This window comes from Onychostoma macrolepis, chromosome 02 (genome assembly GCF_012432095.1).
Source record: "Onychostoma macrolepis isolate SWU-2019 chromosome 02, ASM1243209v1, whole genome shotgun sequence".
Lineage (NCBI taxonomy): Eukaryota > Metazoa > Chordata > Actinopteri > Cypriniformes > Cyprinidae > Onychostoma > Onychostoma macrolepis.
This window is the reverse complement of record NC_081156.1, coordinates 32,401,881-32,419,203: the sequence shown is the minus strand read 5'-3', so window position 1 is coordinate 32,419,203 and position 17,323 is coordinate 32,401,881. Positions and strand designations below refer to the sequence as shown.

General features: G+C 35.2%; 1 protein-coding gene across 1 annotated transcript in view; it reads right to left on the bottom strand.

Moving 5' to 3' along the window:
• The window catches only part of plpp2a (phospholipid phosphatase 2a), a 31,419-nt gene that overhangs the window by 2,802 nt on the left and 11,294 nt on the right, over positions 1–17,323 (bottom strand). The window contains exons 2-5 of the mRNA XM_058745658.1: positions 6,653–6,804; positions 2,578–2,840; positions 1,215–1,272; positions 544–720 (exon numbers count right to left, since the gene is read on the bottom strand). Coding sequence (XP_058601641.1) covers positions 544–720; positions 1,215–1,272; positions 2,578–2,840; positions 6,653–6,804 — 650 coding nt within the window. The remainder of the gene's footprint in view (positions 1–543; positions 721–1,214; positions 1,273–2,577; positions 2,841–6,652; positions 6,805–17,323) is intronic.

Below are 17,323 nucleotides of genomic sequence, written 5' to 3'. Positions count from 1 at the left end.
TACCAATTTAACCTAAAATAATTCAAATAAATTTTATTTACATAAAGAGCATGTTTCCAATGTATTTAGGATCATTAAGATTTTTACATTTTGAATGTATATTTCTAAGAAAATAATAATAATAATTTGTTAAAATTTTAACATTTGAAAAAGTGTTTTAATTTTCAGATTCCTGGTGAAGAACTTCTAAATAAATAGTACATAAATAATACAAAATATAGACCTTTTTATCCCCATGACTGCTAAAAAATTATTATAAATTATTTTTATAACATTGTTATAAAATGTATAACATTGATGAAAAAAAAAATTAACATTTTTTCATTCTTGAGTACAGAACTTTTTTGGATACTTACATATTCTTTTTTCAGTATTTTTAAGCTTAGTTTGGGCTTAATTGTGGACATATTTCACAGTATCCCAGTGTTCCTAAAACAGGATTTATTTTCTTTAAATGCAAATTATAATTATTTTATAATTTGTCCTTTTTTTGTGGAGAAATGTGACCCGAACATGAGATTTCATGAGATGTACCCCACTCACCGTGAGGACTGCGACCAGCGCCCCTTGCAGGAGACCCACAACCACATCACTCCAGTGGTGCTTGTAGTCAGACACACGCGTGTATCCCACATAAATGGCAAAGGCCACCAGGAAGAACTGAATTGTGGGCCGGAGGAGGCGGGCCCACTTGGATGCCATGCGTGCCTGGACATACAGCTACAGAGGAAAAACCAGGAAAAACAATGACATATTACACCACACTTTAAGAGAATATGGCATTGCAATTCCTTAAAAGTTACAGGAAAGCACCTAGTGACAAATACAGACACGTCTGAACATGAGTGAAGCAGCCAGAAAACTATTAATTCTCCATCATGTTGCTCCAAACCTGTATGACTTTTTCTTTTTTGGAACACATAATGAGAAATTTCAGCAAAAAAAAAAAAAAAAAGATCATGCTGTGAAGAGAAAACATCACGCAGGTTTGAAATAACATGAGGGTGAGGAAACGATAAGAGAACTATAATTATTGGGTGTACTGTTCCTTTAAGCACCATGTACTGTCGTGATTTAAAGCTTGAGACATTGGGAATGTTTGCGGTCGTATTTTATTGTCTCCGCAGTGTTTCCTGTTGCTCTCCTTTATCTGTCTACACAAGTCTTCTGTGTCAGCATGATTGCAGGAGAGGAAGACAACTGTGACAACTCACCGCCAGAAACAACATGCAGTACATCCCGAAGGAGGAGTGACCCGAGTAGAACGACAGCCTGGCGCAACACAATCCACCGAGGAAGGGCGGATCGGACAGATACAAGACAAAAATACAAGGAGAAAGGAAAAAGAATCATTTTCACAGTCCACGAATCATTTAGAGTGACACATTTATGGGACAATCTTCACTTTCATACTACGTTTCATGATTTCATCTGTGTTAAAACATTCATCACATGTTCATAATAGCCTTGACCTCCATGTGCCTTTTGGTATGATGTGCGATGCTGTGAAATTTTTCTGATAGGTTTGGTAATAATACTTAAACGTAAGCCTACTAACCTTAAACCTCCGACGAGATAATCACTTTAGTGATATGTGATGTAAAATTTTTAATCTTCAAACTCTCAGAGGTGGCACTTTTCTCATTTATATCATAAGTTTTTTAATAAACATTGTTACCTATAATGTTCAGCATATTGGTTATGACAGCGATATCGATAAAACCAATTCTTTGTTAAAAGCATTATTTATTATATGTATGTATTATAATTATTATATTTATTACTACATTAATATTTATTATATTTTTAATTATAGTATTTATAAATATTTTGAATTAGCTTTTTTATATTTTCAGTTTTTATTTTCATTTAAGCACAAGTCTTAATCATTTTGTTATATGCTGTTGCCATTTTTACACGCTTTTTTAATCCTTACTTTAATTTCAGTTTTAGTCATTTTGGTACTTCGATTTTACCCTATTTCAGTTAGTTGCCAAAATTACATATCTAATTTTTATTCAAGTTTTTTTTTAGGTTTTTCGTCTTATATTTATATTTTATTTTATTTCAAATACCAAAAACATTTTAAATAGGTTTAGTTAATAACAACACTGTGTGGGATGAAGAAATTCTGAAAATGTTAAAAAGTAGGAGAAAGAGACAAAAAAAACACCATTTAAATCTATTTTAATTTATACTTTAAAATAAGAAGGACTACTACTACTACTACTACTACTACTACTACTACTAAATTTCAAATCAGAATAAAAAAAAAAAAAAAGTTCATCTAAAGGACTCCTTACAGAAAAAAAGATGTGCCTGACCAGTGACCACACATCATACTTTCTAGTGCATGTATAATCAAAATCTATTATTATTTCAGGTCTCTTGAGGACATGTGACATTTGAGAACATGAGCCAGACCTTTGTATGCAAAGGTCAAAACCTAAGAAAGCGCCAATGTACTGGACAAACAGGAATTGAAACAACGGGTGACAAATATAAAACAAGTACAGGAAGTGAGGTTAGCCGTTTACGACCTCTTACACCGACCCTTCCCGTCCCCTGCTTCTGTACCTGGATTCGGTCACGTTGCGAAGGCTTCCCGTGCAGTTTAGCTCCAGCATGTAGCCCTCGCACACTTCTGGAGCGCACACCGCGATAAAGTTGGGCCTCAAGCGTCCAATGGTGTACTTGGCCATATCGGTCAGAGACTGGCTCACACACGCGCCGAACAGAAACGTCCCCACCACTTTATAGAGCGCTGCAGCGTACTGGTTAAAGTCTGAATTGGAGTAGAGACGTTTGGTGTAGACCAGGTAGGCCTCTCCGGAAGTGATCTGCAAGTGAGAAAACAAGATTTGTAGGTTTATTAGCATTTTTAGCTTCTTTATTAGCATCTATGGTTCCATGAATACACATTAATATCCATGGATGGAATCTTTCCATCTTCTTCACACTTCACCTTTAAAAATAAAGGTTCTATATTGGCATCGACGATTCCATGAATAACCTTGAACATCCATGGACTCTTCATTCCACAAAAGGTTCTCTACGGTGGAAAGAGTGGTTCTTTTAAGAACTGTACAGTGAAAGGTTTTTTTTCTATGTCAAAAGCCCTTTTGGAACTTTTATTTTTTAAAAGCGTAGTAATACTTATACATGACTAAGTATCGACACATTGCAATAGTTCAAACATTTTTATTTAAATGTATATGGACCAATGTGTTATGTAACACACTTTCGAATTACCATTGTGTATCAGATGAGTTACATAAACTTGCCTTAAGACTCATTGTTAGTAATGAGAGTAAATGAAAGTCAGAGTCTGAGTCTGTCTGATGTAGATGACTCATGTTTTGAATTGTCCTCTCGCTGATGAATCATGTTGAACTAAATCACAATGTTCTCTCAGAAAATGTGGACACAATACCAAACCAACCTGCAGGTTTTCGCAACCAAATTACGTCACATAAAATGTATTTCAAAATTGGTTGGTTCCCACGAGCAGTTCAACATCAAATCCTTTCAGATGTTTATGATGCTTCTTAAATGAACAGTTCACACACAAATGTTAATTCTGTGGTTACTTAGTCACCCTCATGTTGTTTCAAACCTGTATTACTTACTTTCTTTCATCTTTAGTACATAAAGATAAAAATGTGGCCACTATTAATTAAGGATGGTTACATCTGTCACACTCAATAAAAGTAGTTCATATTGAATTATGCACTATATTCCAACTCATATGAGAGCTTTGTGAGAGGAATAGACAGATATTTAAATTGTTTTTTAAAAGAAAACCTTCCCCTTCAGTGATCTATATGAACTGAACTCATGAAACACATTAGTCTGATTCTTTTGGTGTTCTACACTACTTTTCTGGTATCTTTTTGTCCTTTTTGAAGCTTTACAGACACAGTCACTATCCACTTTTCCCAACATAGGCTCACTGGAAAAACATAACATAAAAACATCTACTTAATTGTACAATTCACTCCAGTTTCCAGCTAAATAATCATTAGTGGCAGTAAAACACCAACAATTTTTATTTATCTTCAGACAAATTATGATTAAAGGGGCAGAATATTTACTAAGAAAAACTTATTTTAATGAGGTTCCTTGCACAAAACTATGTTATGACCTCAAAACACTTTTACCATAGTGTATGACTTGTAGGAAAATACATATTGACATTTGTATCACTTCATCAGCCTTATATGAATGGCTTTTCTGGCATAGTAAGCTTGCTTGGTATCTCACCCGGTACAGCACTACCGGTCTGAAGTCACAACACTTAAAACAGCTCAAAGACTAGCCAAAGCAGGTTGTTTCATACAAAGTGGTGTCTCTCACATTTGCTTTTGTTAACACTGTTGGTTAGGTTTAGTGTACAGGTGTCTCTCAATAAATTATAATGTTGTGGAAAAGTTCATTTATTTCAGTAATTCAACTCAAATTGTAAAACTCGTGTATTAAATAAATTCAATGCACACAGACTGAAGTAGTTTAAGTCTTTGGTTCTTTTAATTGTGATGATTTTGGCTCACATTTAACAAAAACCCACCAATTCACTATCTCAACAAATTAGAATACTTCATAAGACCAATAAAAAAAAAAAAAAAACATTTTTAGTGAATTGTTGACCTTCTGGAAAGTATGTTCATTTACTGTATATGTACTCAATACATGGTAGGGGCTCCTTTTGCTTTAATTACTGCCTCAATTCGGTGTGACATGGAGGTGATCAGTTTGTGGCACTGCTGAGGTGGTATGGAAGCCCAGGTTTCTTTGACAGTGGCCTTCAGCTCATCTGCATTTTTTTGGTCTCTTGTTTCTCATTTTCCTCTTGACAATACCGGGGTTCAGGTCTGGTGAGTTTGCTGGCCAGTCAAGCACACCAACACAATGGTCATTTAACCAACTTTTGGTGCTTTTGGCAGTGTGGGCAGGTGCTAAATCCTGCTAGATGAATGAAATAAGCATCTTTAAAAAGCTGGTCAGCAGAAGGAAGCATGAAGTGCTCCAAAATGTCTTGGTAAACGGGTTTTTGGTTTTCAAAAAACACAATGGACCAACACCAGCAGATGACATTGCACCCCAAATCATCACAGACTGTGGAAACTTAACACTGGACTTCAAGCAACTTGGGCTATGAGCTTCTCCAGCCTTCCTCCAGACTCCAGGACCTTGGTTTCCAAATGAAATACAAAACTTGCTCTCATCTGAAAAGAGGACTTTGGACCACTGGGCAACAGTCCAGTTCTTCTTCTCCTTAGCCCAGGTAAGACGCCTCTGACGTTGTCTGTGGTTCAGGAGTGGCTTAACAAGAGGAATACGACAACTGTAGCCAAATTCCTTGAGTTTGTGGTGGCTCTTGATTCCTTGACCTCAGCCTCAGTCCATTCCTTGTGAAGTTCACCCAAATTCTTGAATCGCTTTTGCTTGACAATCCTCATAAGGCTGCGGTTCTCTCAGTTGGTTGTGCATCTTTTTCTTCCACACTTTTTCCTTCCACTCAACTTTCTGTTAACATGCTTGGATACAGCACTCTGTGAACAGCCAGCTTCTTTGGCAATGAATGTTTGTGGCTTACCCTCCTTGTGAAGGGTGTCAGTGATTGTCTTCTGGAAAACTGTCAGATCAGCAGTCTTCCCCATGATCGTGTAGCCTAGTGAACCAAACTGAGAGACCATTTTGAAGGCTCAGGAATCCTTTGCAGGTGTTTTGAGTTGATTAGCATGTCACCATATTCTAATTTGTTGAGATTAAAAGAACCAAAGACTTAAACTACTTCAGTCTGTGTGCACTGAATTTATTTAATACACAAGTTTCACAATTTGAGTTGAATTACTGAAATAAATGAACTTTTCCACGACATTCTAATTTATTGAGATGCACCTGTAGGTGCTACATTTTCTTCAAACACAACAGAGCAGGGTGTCCAATAGAACCAAGGTCTAGCAGATTTTAGCAAGAACCACGTCCAACTCACTTGCCTATAAGTTTCTAGTGAGTCTGAAGACCTTGATTTGCTGGTTGAGGTGTGTTTGATAAGGGGTGAAGCTAAACTTTGCAGGATAGTGGGCCTCCAGGAATGGGTTTGGACACCCCTGCAATAGAGTATTAACATTTTTGCATCACTCACAGACATTTAAAGAACAGATCAACCAAAAATGATAATCTGCTGAAAATTTACTCACACTCAGGTTATCCAAGATGTAGATGAAAATTCTGTTTCTTCATAGGAACAGATTTGGAGGAATGTAGCATTACATCACTTGCTCACTAATGGATCCTCTACAGTGAGTGTGTGTCGTCAGAATGAGAGTCAAAACAGTTTTGATTGGTTTCTTACAAACAGGTTTTCGCTTCATAAGACATTATTTAATGGAGTGGTGTGGATTACTTGTGGATTATTGTGATTTGTTTTATCAGCTGTTTGGACTCTCATTCTGACGGCACCCATTCACTGCAGAGGATCCATTGGTGAGCATGTGATGCAATGCTAAACTTCTCCAAATCTGATGAAGAACCTAACTCATCTACATCTTGGATGACTTGACGGCGAGTACATTTTCAGCAAATTTTCATTTTTGGGTGAACTATTCCTTTAAGGGTTCACTCAGCTGATAGACTGATGTAGACTCACGATAATGATGGAGCAGGAAATTGTAATGGCCGCCATCATTTTGTGAGAGATGGTGTCTGGTCTGTAGGGGTAACGGATGGTCTCGTCATTGCAGTAAACGCCACGCTGGTACGGCCGGAACACGATGGTCATTATGATGAATGGCATCGCCACTGAAACACAAACAACAGCGTTATTATTGGCCCCAGATTGCTGGCTTTAGTAACACATATCAAAACAAATCATCTAGTGCATGTCTTTTGTTGAATTTTCCATGGGAACAAAAAGAAAAATGCTTTCATAATAGGAAACAGGCAACGTGCGAGTTCATCAGTACTTCTGCGATACACACAGTTATGAATATGAAAATCGACACAGCTAGTGTACAACGCATCAGAAGGGTTTCCACATCAAGAGACACTGACTAATCATAAACATGCTCTGGATTCAGTGACGCTGGATAATCTTCCGCTTGCTGTCTGTATACAGGAAGTCAGTGGGAATTATTGACAGGGTCACGGCACCAGATGTCATTTCAACGGATGCCCACAACAGTATAATCGTAACCAGGAAAACACTGATTTATGTCTCCAACATGTGCAACTCCACTATGTTTTCTATCTGAAGTCATGAGAACCAGGAGAGGGAATATTTATAAACCCTAGCCGCGTTTCTCAAAGCCTGAATATTCCGCACAGCTCTTTTTCCCATCGGACAGCACAGATGCCAATCAGATTTATCACGGACTGTAGAGGGAAAATAATCTCAGAATATTAGGGCAGTGTGAAATATATTTGCTTCATCTCAGAAGTTCATCAACATAGTTTCTATTCCCAAAGCCACATTAACTTTCCAAGGATCAGGACCTTGGAGTCCAGTCACATATTATATTACTTGGATCCACACACAAGCATTGAAGCAGATGTACTTAACTAAATGACAGATTCAAAGCGTTCTGAGTCAAAGCAAGTTTAAAGATGTGCTCCAAAAGGCCAAAAAAAGGGCCTTAAAAGTATTTGGACACTTAAGAAATGTGTGAATGTCATTGCATTAGATATATCACACCAAATGGCATTTATGTTGAAGAAACATAAAATTTGCATGTTTCAAGTAAAACATTTCACAAAACAATATTTTCATGTTTTAGGCTATTGTGATAAATATAGCACAATGTTAAACAAAAGGTCATTTAAAGTACTTTATATGAGCACAAAAAGTAGACGAGAGAGAGAAAAATAATAAAAATGTAAAAAGTAAATTCCAAAATCATTTAAAAATATAAAATGAAAAAAAAAATTGCATGATAAATATATAATAAAAAAACAAATATAAACATTAAAAAAAAGCCTAAATTTAATTAAAGGAACATTCAATGAATTAGAAAAACACAAAGCTATTGATAAAAGTTGTTTAAGTAATTAAATAAAAATGATTCGAAAGAAATTTTAAAATGTTTCATTAAAATTCCTTCTCAAGTAGGTAAGTATGAATTTCTTTCTTCTGGTAAACTGCTGATGGGACCCTTTGATTTCCATAGTCATTTTTTGAACCATCCCTTCAAGAAGGATTTTAGGGTTTAAGAAGCATTGTTAGGTCATCTGTGCACCCATAATCTATTCTATTTCCAGCAAGAAAAATCCCCATTTTAGTTCCAGCAAAAATCCCAGGTTGTGTTGAGTAAGCATGTATTGTTTTCAGGCACAAAGAATACAAAGAATTTTCTTGCACAAAAGGAAATGTCCATTAAACCCGGACAGGGCTGTAAAAGAAAAAAACAAAAAACAACTGGCCTACATTCATAACATTGACACAATGGCACCAGCAACCACACACATTTTTACAATGACTTCGACTGTAAATCTGTCTTTTAACAGATGCAAGAGATGACAATGTGCTTTGGGGGTCCGTTTGTTGGGAACTCATAAAACTTTAATTAGAACCTTACTGTGTCAATGAAGGCAGAGTCATCAGTTACCATTAACCTACAGTAGCTGTTTACTGCCTACATAAGCAGCTGCAGTGTGAGTTCATTTACACATGATGCACTATCAGTCAAAAGTTTGTAATAATTAAGATTTGTATATTTTTTGAAAGAAGTCTCTTATTCTCACCAAAGGCTGCATTTATTTAATCATAAATACAGTAAAAACAGTAATATTGTGAAATGGTACAGTTTTAAATAAGCGTTTTCTGTATGTGAATCGATGTTAAAATGTAATTTATTTCTGTGAAGCGCAGCTGAATTTTCAGCATCTTTACTCCAGTCTTCAGTGTCACGTGATCCTTCAGAAATCATTCTAATATGCTAAACTGCTGCTCAAGAAACATTTCTGATTATTATCAATGTTGAAACCAGTTGTGCTGCTTCATATTTTTATGGAAACCATGATAAAGATTTTTTCTTCAGAATTTTTAGCACAACTGTTTTCAACACTGATCATGTGATCCTGAAGACTGGAGTAATGATGCTGAAAATTAAGCTTTGCATTACAGGAATAAAACACATAATATATATATTTAAATAGAAAAAAAAGAGTTATGTTAAAATATCACTGTCTGTCCTTACTATTTTTATTTATTTATTTATTTTCTTTTCATCAAATAAATGTAGCCTTGGTGAGCTTAAGAGATTTCTTTCAAAAATATTTTAAAAAATCTTAATTATTCCAAACTTTTGACCGGTAGTGCAATTAAAGAAACTGCATAATAAACTACATAAAAGTAAAAAAACAAAACTGCTATTATAAAAGAAACACATGGTGAATTAGACTTCCAGGCTAGTATTTTAGAAAGCAGCATAACCAGACTTTCACTGGGTGCGTTCGTAATATGCTTCTTACGTAGTTTACTAGATTTTGGAGCAGAGCCACATTCTGACTCAGATTGATAACATTCAACTGGGTTATGTAAAGGTTGAACCTAGTTTCAGTAATGCGGCCCTTCATTTAAACGTTACGTGTTACTTTACACGAGACTCTTAAATCATGTGTGTGAAGGTAAAACGGTTCTTTAGGAACATGACTGTCCACTATTACATGGTATTCAGAGCCTTAAAAGATTCACGAAGGCAGGTAAACAGTCTTTATCAGATCTCTCTGAATGTAAATACACACAAAAACAACCTTTAACCTCGTTCTACTCAAAGTATTTTCTCTCCCTTACTTTTCATTATCTGCTTTTTACACATCTCCCTCTTCCCTCTTGTTTGAAGAGACCATATCATCATTTATCAGTTTTCCTTAGTTTAAAAACATTCACGTCATCTGTCTGATATAACAAGTTTAAAGGGTTACTCCACCCCAAAATGAAAATTTTGTCATTAATCACTTACCCCCATGTCGTTCCAAACCCGTAAAAGCTTTGTTTGTCTTCGGAACACAATTTAAGATATTTTGGATGAAAACCGGGAGAATTGTGACTGTCCCATTGACTGTCAAGGCAAAGTATTAAAGACATCTTCAAAATAGTCCATCTGCCATCAGTAGTTCAATCTGAATGTTATGAAGTGACGAGAATACTTTTAAGCAAAGAAAATCACCACTTTATTCAACAATTCGTCTCCACCGTAGCACCATTTTGGAGAGTATCTGCTGAACGCAAACTGCGTACGCTGTTCTGTGTCAGCTGCACCGCAAGGATATGCTGTTTTCATTCAAATCAAAGTGTAAATAAATGTAGAAAACATATCCGTGTGGCACAGCTGACACAGATCAGCGTACGCAGTTTGCGTTCAGCGGATATTCTCCAAAATGGCGCTACAGTGACCTAGAGGAGACGAATTGTTGAATAAAGTTGTAATTTTTATTTTCTTTGCGTACAAAAATAATTCTCGTCACTTCATAACATTCAGATTGAACCACTGATGGCCGATGGACTATTTTGACGATGTCTTTCATACTTTTCTGGGCCTTGACAGTGTTATTTACTTGGCAGTCAATGGGACAGTCACAAGCCTCCCGGTTTTCATCCAAAATATCTTAAATTGTGTTCCGAAGACAAACGAAGTTTATTAAGTTTATTAAGACAATGAAAATGAAGTTGAGGAAACCTGTTTGCAAACAATCATTATTTTGTTGTTTCTTATATTGATGCAATTGCCTAAAAATTACACACTTCACCATAAAAAGTGTTTACTGCAGACAATAGGCTTTAATTTTAAAAGTTTTAATTTATTTGCAAACACTGTGTGTACGTTAGGACAGCAGTTAAAGCGACATGAACTATATAGCAAGTCTTAACTGCTTGAGTGTTTATATCACTGCATAATGTAAACTACTGCATATTATCACCCAGCTCTAATCTGCTAAATGCAACTATAAGGCATGAAAATATTAAGATATTATAAACATTAACAACATGGTTTTCTATAAAGCTGCTTTGAAAGGATGTGGATTGTGAAAATGCTGTCAAACTCTGCACTTTTTAGAGAAAATGCATCTCTCATTTAGTAAAAGGTATACTAAGCCAATATAGACAATTTTGAAAACTGTCAAATAAATAAATACCAATATTTTATTCAAAGGACTTTTTGTCTAATAAAAGCATTTAATTTGAACATAAATTCACATTAAATGCAGTTCAGTCATGTAAATAACATTTAACAAAATATTTTGCTAAAAAAAATTCTGTGAATGCTGTTGACTGATTACTCAAATATCAGATTTTATATTTTATATCAGCTCTCTGAAAATTAACCATCCAAACAAAGTGATTTGCTTACAAGACACAATTCAGAACAACCAAAAATTAAATGAATGGACCAATTTTGCCTAGGACAGAAATAAAATATGAATGGCTGATGTAGTAGACCAACTACAACTGAAATGATTCAAATTTGTATTTGGTAATTGAAATAAAGATAATTAAGTGTCTATGACGACAAATGACAAAAAGCACATATACTGAAACTAAAACAAAAACTGAAAATATAAAAGACATATAAAGTCTACTTATGTACTGTATGATAAACAAATCTGGCACTGTGTCAGATAACAAACACAATATAAAATCTGCGTAATGCAGCATAACATCCTGAATAATGTTTCTGCATGTTGTTCTAGACCATGTTATACATGTGTATTAACTTTAGGGTTATGCAAAGGTGTTTTTACAACAAATGATAAAAAGTACTAATATAAAAACTGAGGACTGCTCCTTTGAATAAAAAAAGTATAACATGCACTAGCCAAGGTACATAGACATTTATAGAGCAGCTCTGATATTTAGCATGACGGGTCTAAATGTCAGCATAGGAAAGAAAAAAGTTCTTCAAGCAGGGTCAGTTCTTCCTTTTGCATCCTGATGGTTAATGTGACATGGATGAGCTGTCTTAGATCGACACGTTCACTCTTATAGCTTGTGCCGAATGCTGGTTTAACCTGAGAGATGTGAAACTCTCTGCGAAGATCACTGATGTAGTTTAGAGAACTGAGATAGGAGCAGCTGAATATCTCAAACTGAGCACTTTAGAAAAAAGGGTGGGATTCGATGGAGAATTGCAGTCAGATGGCAGAGTTCAAGCATTTGGCTTTTAATAAGAGTACATGTGCGGGAAATTTCCACTGGCAGAGGTGCTGCCAACTCAGAGGAGGCGGATCGCAGCACACTCACAACAACAGAGTTCAGACTTACAAACTGCTCATCACTTCAAGTAGCTCAACTGCAGGCAAACTACCCTTTAAAAGGCAGTTAAAGCAGTTTAAAAAGTTGTTCTCTACACTGAAGTGATTTAAAAGGGCAATGACATTTTAGATCGCACAAATAACAGTCTGTATTGACATGTTCTAAAAACAATGAGGATCTCAATTTGAGTGAAAACATTAAATGTGAACAAATTCACACTAAATCCAGTCAAGTATTTTATATAACTGAGTCAATAACAAAGAGTTTAACAAAAACAGTGTGTTAAAAAAAACAAACCAACATAAAATGTGTCACAGGGACTTCTGGGAAAGCTGCTGACCGATGACTCAAATATTACCATTTATATTTTACATAATATTTTTTGGGATCAGTTTACTGAAAATGAACCAGCCAAACAACTGATCTGCTTAATTAATTGAACTTGTTTACTCAGTTGTAAGGCCATGTTCAAAATACAGTTTTAACTAAAATGAATAATCATCATTTTGGTAAATACAATAAAATATTATACTAAAATTACTAAAGCTGAAACAGAGATAGATGAAGCTTATATATATATATATATATATATATATATATATATATATAAAAATGACAAAAAAACCCCAAAAACATTAAATTACTAAAACCTAATCTTAAATTAAAACAAATACTGAAAATATAAAAATAAAAGCAAATTTAAAATAACAATAAATATTATAATAATATATTTTTAAAAAAAAATCCTATGGTAATCATGACAATACTTTTTTTTTAGACCATTTATAATACCATAAAGTATTAATATTGCATGAATATTCAGTACCGTCAAGATATAAAACAAATTGTACTGCCATAACACCACGGTACATTTGTAACACTATTTCATTTCTACCACAGTGCTAAAGGGCTAATGGTTTCTAAATGTCCAGCATGAAACATACCATGTTACATTAAATATGGAACATACTCATATTATACTTGATGGAGCATACCAGCCACATGAGGCCATGATGGTAAACAAAACGTCTAAGAGAGCTGGAGCACTTCAAAATGTCAACAAATGATGACATTCAGCTTACAGAAGTATCTTTGTAGCATCAGGAAATGTCTGTCTAGTAGAAGAAAGACAGGTTCCTGTCTTGCCATCTGAACAGGTGTCTCACTTCATTTGTCCTTTTTGTGTGTGTTTAATGTCACCTGAAATAAACATGCACCAGATTAGATCTTTTTTATAACATCTGGAATTTTCTCCTGAGCTACTTTGTGAGGGAATTGCATTCCAGCTAAATACTGACACTTGCGTCCACACTTACATCTTCGGGTTTAACCACAGGTCAGACTTAACAGATCACCCAAAAATGTAAAATTAGTTTCTTTATACGAACAGATTTAGAGACGTTTAGCATTGCTCAGCAGTGAATGGGTGCCGTCAGAATGAGAGTCCAAACAGCCGATTAAAACATCACAATAATCCACACCACTCCAGTCCATCAGTTCACATCATGTGAAGCCAAAAGCTCTGTGTTTGTAAGAAACATTTTAACTTTAAACCATAATTTCTGGCCAAAATACGAGTCCATAATAACTCTTCCTTCAGTGAAAATTGTCCTCTCACATCAAAATCCACCCACATATTTATTTAGGACATTTTGGACTGTTTTTGCTCATAAACGGTGCTTGATCTGTGCAGATTTTTCTCCTGATTCAGACAAGACGACTTTTTCACTGTAGAAAGCAATATTATGGATAGAGGACTCATATTTTAGCCAGAAGCAAAGGCTTGAAATTAAAACAACACAGCTTTTCACTTCTTATGATGTTAATTGACATTTAACTGGACTGGATTAGTTGTAGATTACTGGTATGTTTTTTATCAGCTGTTTGGACTCTCATTCTGACGGCACCCATTCACTGCAGAGGATTCATTGGTGAGCAAGTGATGTAATACTACATTGCTCCAAATCTGTTCTGATGAACTCATCTATATCTTGGATTGAACTGAGGAGTACATTTTCAGCAAATTTTTATTTTTGGGTGAATCCTTTCTTTAATGGTATAAAGTCCTCATGCTGCATTAATGTACTGCCAACTGTTTATGCTAATGAGAATAGAATGTAGGGCATAGTTGTATTGCATTATGATTGGCATCCATAACACGCATGCATGAAATCAAGCAATCCAAACCTGCATAAAGTTTTGGTTCTTACAATGATTATAATCATGCTCTTGGAACAACATTCATTTCAACGAATCCGATTTTAAGGTTACTGGGTTCATTTCTCTCTGGTTTTAGGGTAGTTTATGATAAGGATGGGTTGATGGAAATTTGAATCCACACGTCAAACTTGGCTAAAATGAACCGTTCCAGATGAAATGTAGCTGACAAAACAAAACACACCTCACATGTCTTTTCAATCAGAACATACTGCTGTGATATTGGCATCTAAAGTCATTTACCGTAAGTGGATGATGTTTGAGATCAGCTGCCGACTCAGAACATACATCTGTTTTAACTTTCCTCTTTCCACGCAGAAAAATAAAACCTGTCCATTCACATTACACGAAGAAAAGCGTTGATCATTTTGTATTAGACGACACAAGATTGAACTTCAACATGCACCACTCACTAAAGAACTACTTAGAGAGTATTTAAGCGCATCATTGCAGCATATCTCAGAAGTCAAGGCCTAAACATTCACTCACATTAACTATGTACACTACAGTTCAAAAGTCTGGAATTGGTATAAATGCAGCTTTTATTAGATCAAAAATAACAGTGATATTGTGAAATATTATTACAACTTAAAAGGTTTTCTATTTGAATATATGTTCAAATGTAATTTATTCCTGTGATCAAAGCTGAATTTTCAGCATCATTACTCCAGTCTTCAGTCTCACATCGTTCTAATCTGCTGATTTGCTGCTCAAGAAACATTTCTCATAGTTGAAAAGAGTTAATATTTTGTGGAAACCATGATACATTTTTTTTCATGATTTTTTGATGAATTGAACGTTCTAAAGAACAGCATTTATTTGGAACAGAAATCTTTTGTAACATTATAAAATGTCTTCACAGTCACTTTTATTCACTTTAATGCATTCTTGCTAAAAAAATAAAATAAAATAAAAATAAAACAAAAAAAAAAACCTTACTGACCTCAAAATTTTGAATGTTAGTGTTTGTGTATTTATGTAAATTGTTTTTGGAACAAAAGTTCTTGCTTGTTATTTCTGCCTGTCTTTTAATGAAACCCCTCCATCCAACTCCAGTCGGGACTTTATCAAAATACTCTCAAACGGTCATTAAATTAATCCAAATGTCACTCCAGCACAGAAAACCATCTACAGAGAGTCTCAAAACAAATGTCCGCCTCTGTAATCACAAGAGATTAGCTTGTTTCTTATTCGCCGCGATGGTCAGGGATGCGTTGAGCTCCTGGTAATCCCGAGAGCTCAAATTCCTCCCCGAAGAGCAAAACTCACGCACAGCTCTGGCCTTATAGTGGATGGACTGCATGGCAGGCATATTTTGAAGTTATTACAGTGCCGAGTGATCGGGAGCTGCGCCAAAGGATCGTTTGTCTTCGCGCTCGCATGGGTCCGGAATAAGAAGAGCTATTGTCTTGGGGCCTGTCGCAATGTCATCTGGCTCTCGCGTTTCAGTCAGGATGAAACTGGATAAAATAAACGGCCAAGAATTCACATTTGGACACAGTTTGCTATCCTTGTGGCCTTTGACTCTGTTCTGCGTTTCCCAGGGCCAGAGAAATTTGAAATTATACATGTTATTGGTCTTCCAAAGCTCAACAAAGCCAAAATACACATCATATCACAAAAGTATCCGTGTTCAACAGCAGCCAAAGAGATCCTTAAAAAGACAGCTGTTCAGGTCTCAAATTTAAAATGGAAGAAATGCTCTTTTTCTTTCACAATCACTTGGAGAATGTGGCAGCATTCAGCCAAAATGAAGGCTTTACAATGATGGAAACGAGTGTTGCCACGCTGGAATGATAAAGTCACAGGACAACATTTGAACAGGAATGTTGGCTGAGACAGAGATGATAAAAATCTTAAGGAAGACTGCAAAATACAATGAGCCATGACTGTTAAATGCTCTTGGATTTGCCTGAATTAAATTAAAATTATTAAAATAAATCAATACTTTTATTCAGCAAGAATGCACTGACCAAATTAATTCAAAGTGAGAGTAAAGACATTTAGAATGTTATAAGATTTCCAATTCAAATAAATGCTGTCCTTTTGAACATTCTATTCATCAGATAATCATGAAAATGGAAAATGTATCATAGTTTCTACAAAAATATAAAGCAGCACAACTGTTTTCAACATTGATAATAATCAGAAATGTTTTTGGAGCAGCAAATCAGAATATTAGAATGATTTCTGAAGGATCATGTGACACTGAAGACTGGAGTATTGATGCTGAAAATTCAGTTTTGAACAGAAATAAATTATATTTTAAAATATATTTAAAAAGAAAACAGTTATTTTAAATTGTAATAATATTTTACAATTTTGCTGTTTTTACTGTATTGTTTTTATTAAATAAATGCAGCCTAGGTGGGTATAAGAGATTTCTTTAAAAAACATCCTACTAACCCCAAAAAACAAAACAGTGCTCTTTGTCAGGTACTATAAGTTAATTACAGAACATGCAAATAAGTTGTAAATGACCATTTTAAATGCTTGCCAATAACCACTTTACAATTCCATTATATTTAATGTTTTCTATGCACATGGCAACCCTGAATGTAAAACCCTCGAGTTATGAGCTGGATGTGTGCTTGTGAAATCTCACTGTCTCTCTGGACTGGAATCAGTGTCATTTTCACACAAAACTGCTAACCCGATCTCAGTACGCCAAGTAAAAATGAAAACTTGTGGTATTGATACGCAAAAATGGACTTTGGCGTGTATATGCTACGCCGATGGGTAGGATTAGGGTTGTGAGGTAGATGCGCATCATATGTACGCAAAAACTGCGTATCAAATGCATGCCAAAAAAAATTTGTATCATATGCACGCCAAACACGTTCGTATCATATG